The 6,336-nt window shown below is 50.3% G+C and overlaps 1 protein-coding gene across 1 annotated transcript; it reads left to right on the forward strand.

The window, feature by feature from the left end:
- Window positions 1-848: 848 nt before the first annotated feature.
- On the forward strand, window positions 849-4,527 carry LOC133927763 ((R)-mandelonitrile lyase-like). The gene is made up of 5 exons (XM_062374165.1): window positions 849-1,074; window positions 1,172-1,551; window positions 1,883-2,198; window positions 2,891-3,797; window positions 4,248-4,527. The coding sequence occupies exons 1-5, from the start codon at window positions 849-851 to the stop codon at window positions 4,303-4,305; spliced, it is 1,887 nt and encodes a 628-aa protein (XP_062230149.1). The 3' UTR covers window positions 4,306-4,527.
- Window positions 4,528-6,336: the final 1,809 nt, after the last annotated feature.

Raw genomic sequence — 6,336 nt, forward strand, 5'->3', positions numbered from 1 at the left:
CATCATTTGAGGCAGTGTAAGGCCAAATTAAAACACATCCTTGCCAATTAGCACCCAAACGCTAGCTTATGCTCTATGCTATTAAAAAAAACATGGGCGGTAAGAAACCCGGACAACAGTGAGACTAGTAAGTACATCATAAAATTGCTTTCTCAAAAGATGACACCACATGACGTTGAATCAAAACCCGAAGAGATCAGATCAAACTTTAGATTAAGAGGCCTTCTAAATTTCAGTGACAGAGTTAGCGACGGTAAATTTTAGTGACAGGGTTAGTGATGGTAGGGTTAGGACTTCATGATTGGTGGCGGTGGCTTTCCGACGGGTGTTAGGCTTAGAGAAAGTTTGGTGACGGCAGGCTAGCCCGATGGAGGAGGTAGGTATGGGGGAGGAGGATTGAGACGATGAGGACACCACCAGCCATGAGTTGCGAAGGACGATCGGTGGACAATGCTAGGGCAAGGATGAGCGGAGACAGCCCGCTGAATCCATGTGGAGGTGAGCCGGAGGCGAGAGAGCAAAGTCAACATCAGTAGGTAGTCGGGAGTTGAAGACAGCTACAAGTCATTAGACAACGACTCATATCCATTGTCTGAAAGTTTATGAAAAATAGACGGCTACAAGAGTATTTTTTAGCACCGCATTAGATTAATCTTATCTGTCTCCAGAACCACGGAGCCTGGAGGAAAAGAGATCTTGGCAAATGGAAAAGTCAAAGGTTTAGAAAGAGCGAATGTACTCACTTGTTTCGGCCCACGGCCCAATACCAGTAGGCCTGGCTAACCTAACCATATGCTCCTGGGCCTTTTCTCCGGGACCGTACCAAGCCGAGTGCCAACACGTTCGCAATGCCGTCCTCCTTCCTCCCGCTCCGCGAGCGCCACTCGCATTTCCCTCCACTCCCCAAACCCACTTCGTCTTCTCCGCTCCGGCGACTCGCCCCACCCACCTCGTCGCCAAACCCTAACACCCCGCGCGCCATGGACGCCGTCTCCGCGCGACTCCACCTCCTCCTCCTCCTCGGCCTCGTCCTCGCGCCCTCCCTCGCCGCCGCCCAGTCCCGCGCTTTCGGAGGTAACGAGAGGCTTCGGAGCGACGGGGCCCTGATCGGTAGGGGTGATCCGAGGGATCCGGCTGCAGTGTCTGATTTATGGCGGGTTTGGTTTCGCAGGGGCACCGCCGGTGTACGCACGGTACCTGCTCGACGCGGCGGCGATGCCAGCGGTGGAGCAGTACGACTACATCGTGGTGGGCGGTGGCACGGCTGGGTGCCCGCTCGCGGCTACGCTGGCGGGGCCCGGCGGCGGGCGTGTGCTCCTGCTCGAGCGCGGCGGCGCGCCCAGCGAGTTCCCGGCGCTCGCGACGGCCGGAGGGTTCGTGAGGACGCTCGCCATGGCGGACCCCTCGCCGGAGTCCGACGCACCAGCGCAGGGATTCACGTCCGAGGACGGCGTCCCCAACGTGCGCGCGCGCGTGCTCGGCGGCGGCACGGCCATCAACGCGGGGTTCTACTCGCGCGCGCACCCGGGCTGGTTTAGCGGCCACGGGGAGGTCGGTTTCTCACCCTTCTTCCATGCTTTCTAGTGCGTTTGGTGGCATATGCTTGGGCATACATCGGTGATAATCATTTGATGCGAGACCGTGCTTGCGGATACTGATGTGCGCGTGTTTCGTGTTACCGCAAGCGGCTGGGCCGTGTAAGGCTTCCGCGCTTGATACAGGTGTTCATCCCGTTTGTTGTGTGCGCTTGCATATTTCAGTGTGTCAACTGTTAAGTTGCTTCAGTTTTTCTTCATAGGATTACATGGTTGGTCATTAATATATTCATCTCACGCGAGTTGAGTAATATATGAGTATTTTTTGTCGATCATTGATGATTCAGGGTGCTCAAGTGACTAACTGGGATATGCGGCTGGTGAACGCATCATATGAGTGGATAGAGAGACAAATGACGTTCCAGCCGGGGGTACACGGGTGGCAGGCAGCGGTGAGGGCCGCGCTGCTGGAAGCTAATGTCACGCCGTGGAACGGCTTCACCGTTGACCATGTTGCTGGGACCAAGGTTGGTGCCACTACCTTTGATGCATCAGGCCGCCGCCACAGCGCTGCGGACCTCCTTGCCTTTGCTCGTCCTGGCCGTCTCCGTGTTGCTATCCGTGCTACAGTTACCCGCATCATCACCAACCCGATTGACCCTGGTGAGAGATGCATTCATGAACTTCTTTGCTTGTTACCTCCTGGTCCTTGTAATAATTTGGAAAGGGTATTTGTGTGACAGATTGTGCACCATTACATTGCAGCATTGTGGCTGAATCCCATTAAAATAGCTACCTAACTGGAAGTCATGGTAGATTTAAGAAACAAAATTTTCAAGACTCATGCGCATGTGTAACATGTAAGAAAGAACAATGTTTAAAACTTTTTTGAACTTTTAGTAGTGGACTCCAAATCGACATTATTAGCCTTTTCATATCGGATGTCGAGGAGGTATTTCCTACAGGATATGCTAATTTGCTCACTATTCTGTTTAGTGGAATATTCTAGGATAGGCATGTGTATTCCATGTATATAATTGATATTTAATCACCATCTTGTTTGCTAGGTAAGATCTAAACTGAACAGAAACACAGAGTAGACTAGGAGTAGCACAATGACTTTGAAAGGCATGTCAATACAAGCTAAAACTTTTGTGGATTGGTTACTGTTCGCTCATCATCTGTTCAAAATTTCCAGAGAACGCACTGGGTTAACTCTTTCACTTTTTCAAAGCTATTGTCCAAAATTTCCTCAATGGACTCTTTTTGTATCAGCACTAAATCACTAAATTTTTATTCTTGACTGTTTTACTTATGACTAAGTGAATTGTTTCCATTTTGTTGTTTTTGGCCAGCCGCTCGCCCTGGAAGATCTCCACAGCCAGTAGCAGCAGCAATTGGTGTTGTATACCAGGATCGACTTCTTGAGCAACACCATGCCCTGCTGCGCCCTGGTGGGGAGGTTATACTTTCAGCAGGTGCTCTAGGGAGTCCTCAGTTACTGCTTCTCAGTGGCATTGGCCCTGCAAGTGATCTTTCCTACTTAAACATCCCTGTTTCTGCTGACGTCCCTGATGTCGGCAAGCATATATTTGACAACCCTCGCAATGGCATCTCCATCATCCCATCAGTTCCCATTGATCACTCCCTTATTCAGGTAGTCGGCATCCCTTCAGCTAGCGGAACTGCCTCCTACCTTGAGGCAGCATCATACATTGTCCCAGTTGCTCCCACATTGAGCTCTTCTAGTCCTTTCATTGGCTCGTCTACACCACTCTATGTTACTGTGGCAACTATCATGGAAAAGGTTCCTGGCCCATTATCCGAGGGTTCACTATGGCTTGCATCAACTAATCCATTGGAGAGCCCCGCTTTGCGCTTCAACTACTTAAGCCGTCCTGAGGACTTGGCACGATGTGTCCTGGGTGTGCGCCGTGTGGCGGAAGTGCTTGAGAGCAGAGCAATGGACGGGTTTCGTTCAGCAGTTGGATCAGTGAATAGGAGAGGGCCTGTTAGGAGGGACTTCAGGATTGTTGGGACAGCGCTGCCACCTGACTGGAGAACAAACGATAGGGCTCTAGCAAATTTCTGCCAGCAGACTGTGGCAACGTTGTGGCATTATCATGGAGGGTGTGTAGTTGGTAAGGTGGTTGATAGGGATTTCCGGGTAATTGGTGTGCGTGCACTTCGTGTGGTGGATGCATCAACATTCAGCGAGACACCTGGGACAAATCCTCAAGCTACAATCTTGATGATGGGCAGGTATGAATTGGAATACTTACATTCATTTCTTTTTTGAAACAAAAACAGGAGCTCTGCCTCATACATTTATTTCTAGGTGGAATATTTTTGGTATGGACTATAGAGTAATGTCAGATGCAAGTATATAAAGTAGATAAAGCCGTGAAGTAAATCAGTATGTCATCGTATCCATATCTGGATGCCATGTTGCCGTATGTGATACTTTAATCTGCTTGGTAGTAGTGGCTGTATCTAAGGAAATGTACAAACACAGGACCCCTTCTTTACGGGCTAGAGGGATTTTGGTCATCAAGCCACTATACACAAATGTCTCGTGTGCAAGTTTGAAAGCAGTCCTCTTATTTTCAGAAGAAGAAAAACTCGCACTAACATATAGTTTCATATAGCTATTTTGTTAACAATGTTACAGTAGCAATTGACATGATAGCTGTGCTTATTAACATTGAACAGGTATGTGGGGCTGAAGATGATTGATGAGAGACACAGCAGAAGGCCAGTGAGATCATAACCCTCGTCCAACGCTTGAGAGATTGTTCCAGCCGCCAGCATTTCAATTAACTTGTACGGAGTGCACCCATATTTCTCCCCTGGTCTATCATACTTCTCTTACTTTTTGCTACTGATTGCTGTATAGAGTACTAGCATGGGGACCTTTTTCGGTGTGTGTATAGTGATGGGACGAGGGAAGCAGGATTTGCCTGGATATTGCATTTTTGCCCAGTGAATAGTTACTGCAAGACAGGTGCTTAGAAATTCTGATGTGTAGCTATGTCTCTGCTTGTAAAGGCTAAGAATTACGTGCTTTATGGTGACTATTGAGCAATGATAATTCTTGCGTTATACGAATCAAACTCATTCATCAGATTTATTCGATTTAAACTTGATCATCTATAATCACCTCTTTTTCAGAGCATTTGCAAGAAAGATGTATTATGCATATTTTTACTTCCGACCTCTGAACTGCAGGATTCAGAATCACGTCGCGTTACATGCCTTGAGAATGCCATGGTCTTACACTGCAAAAACGCCTAAATTTATTTGCTAGGCTGAAATGGATTTGTAAGCTCAAGATGGAATGCATGAGGTCATGCCTATCAATGAGTGACTGAATGCATGGCCCTATTTCTTTTTTCTTTTCTTTCTACTGGTTTTGGTTTTCGTAGTAACTTTCCCTTTCCCGTTCTGCGTATATATGAAGCTTGTTATTCAGATGCACTGATGCAGGAGCAGAAGCAAGGAACTATAGAGAACAGTTTCGGGCGCCAGAATTTTGGAGCCATACATTGGCACGATTGCAAAAGAAGTTTCAGACTCTTGGCACTATAGAAAACAGTATTATGTATGATCCTAACCAGACGTACAATGTAGACTTTATCGGCGCAACCAAATCGAAGTAGACGTGCTCAGCGCAAGTGTTAGTTTCTTCAGAGTAGGGATGAAAACGGAACGGGAAAATTCCGTCCTGTCCTGGTGTCGTATCCCGTTTTTTCCCGTTCGTTTTCGTATTTTCGGATCTTATTCAGAAACGGGACGAAAACGGTATAGGTCTGGCGAGAACGGGACAGAAACCGGTTTGAGCTATTTTCGTCCGTTTTGTCGGTTTCCCGTTTTTATGCGGGATATTCCCGTTTTTCCTTCGCGGGATAAGGCCTGAATACATCTCCCGCAACCCTAGCCCACTAAGGCCCAGGTGCTGACGCAGCCACGCGTGCACTCGCCCAGCCGCCAGGCGCTCCGCGCTCGCCAGTCGCCACCGTGCAGCGTGCACTCGTGACTCGCCGGTCACCCAGGAGCTTGCCAGTAGCCAAGCTTGCCAGTAGCCACCGTTCACTCACCCAAGCGCCAACGCCGCGCGCTGGCCGGCTGGCCGCCTACTCTCCTGCTCTCCTGCGCTCCCCACTCGTCGGCCACCCGCTGTCCTGCGTGCCGGCCGTCTGCAGCAAGCCGTTCCGCCGCGGATCCGCTTGCTGGTGGAGTCATGGTCCCTTCGCAGTTGCCGTCGACGAGGGCACCAGGCCTGCGTGCGGCGTGCCGTCCTCTCTGAGCCTGTGCGCCATGCGCGGCACGGCCACCGGCCGTGGCCTGCAAGCGCAGGTGTGTAGGCGTCAAGCGTGCAGCGACACCCTGTCACCCTCTTGGCCTCCCCCACCCTACTGCTCGCCTACTCCAGCTCATGTGCTCGGTGGTCGATGCTCCTGCTCCAGAGCGGCAGCAGAGCCCCTGACGTCGCGATGTGCCGAACTGTCGACGCCCTCCCGACCCTCCCCTTCTCCAGGAAACTCGCGATGCTACCAACTGGAAAAGCCCCTTCTGGCTCGAGGCCACCGGAGAAGTACCTGGGTTTGGGCTGCTTGCTCCTGGAGGCGGTGCCGCCGCTGTCTACAGACGATGCCAAGATCGATAGCTCTACTGCAGGTACACCTCCACTCCAAGTCTCCAAACTCTCCAAATCTGTGATGACCATCAATCCTAGCAATATGTCTCTGTAGAATTGGTCATATTGCTCGTGGATAGAAGATGACTTGTGATGAAGTTGCGA

This window comes from Phragmites australis, chromosome 8 (assembly GCF_958298935.1).
Source record: "Phragmites australis chromosome 8, lpPhrAust1.1, whole genome shotgun sequence".
Classification (NCBI taxonomy): Eukaryota; Viridiplantae; Streptophyta; class Magnoliopsida; order Poales; family Poaceae; genus Phragmites; species Phragmites australis.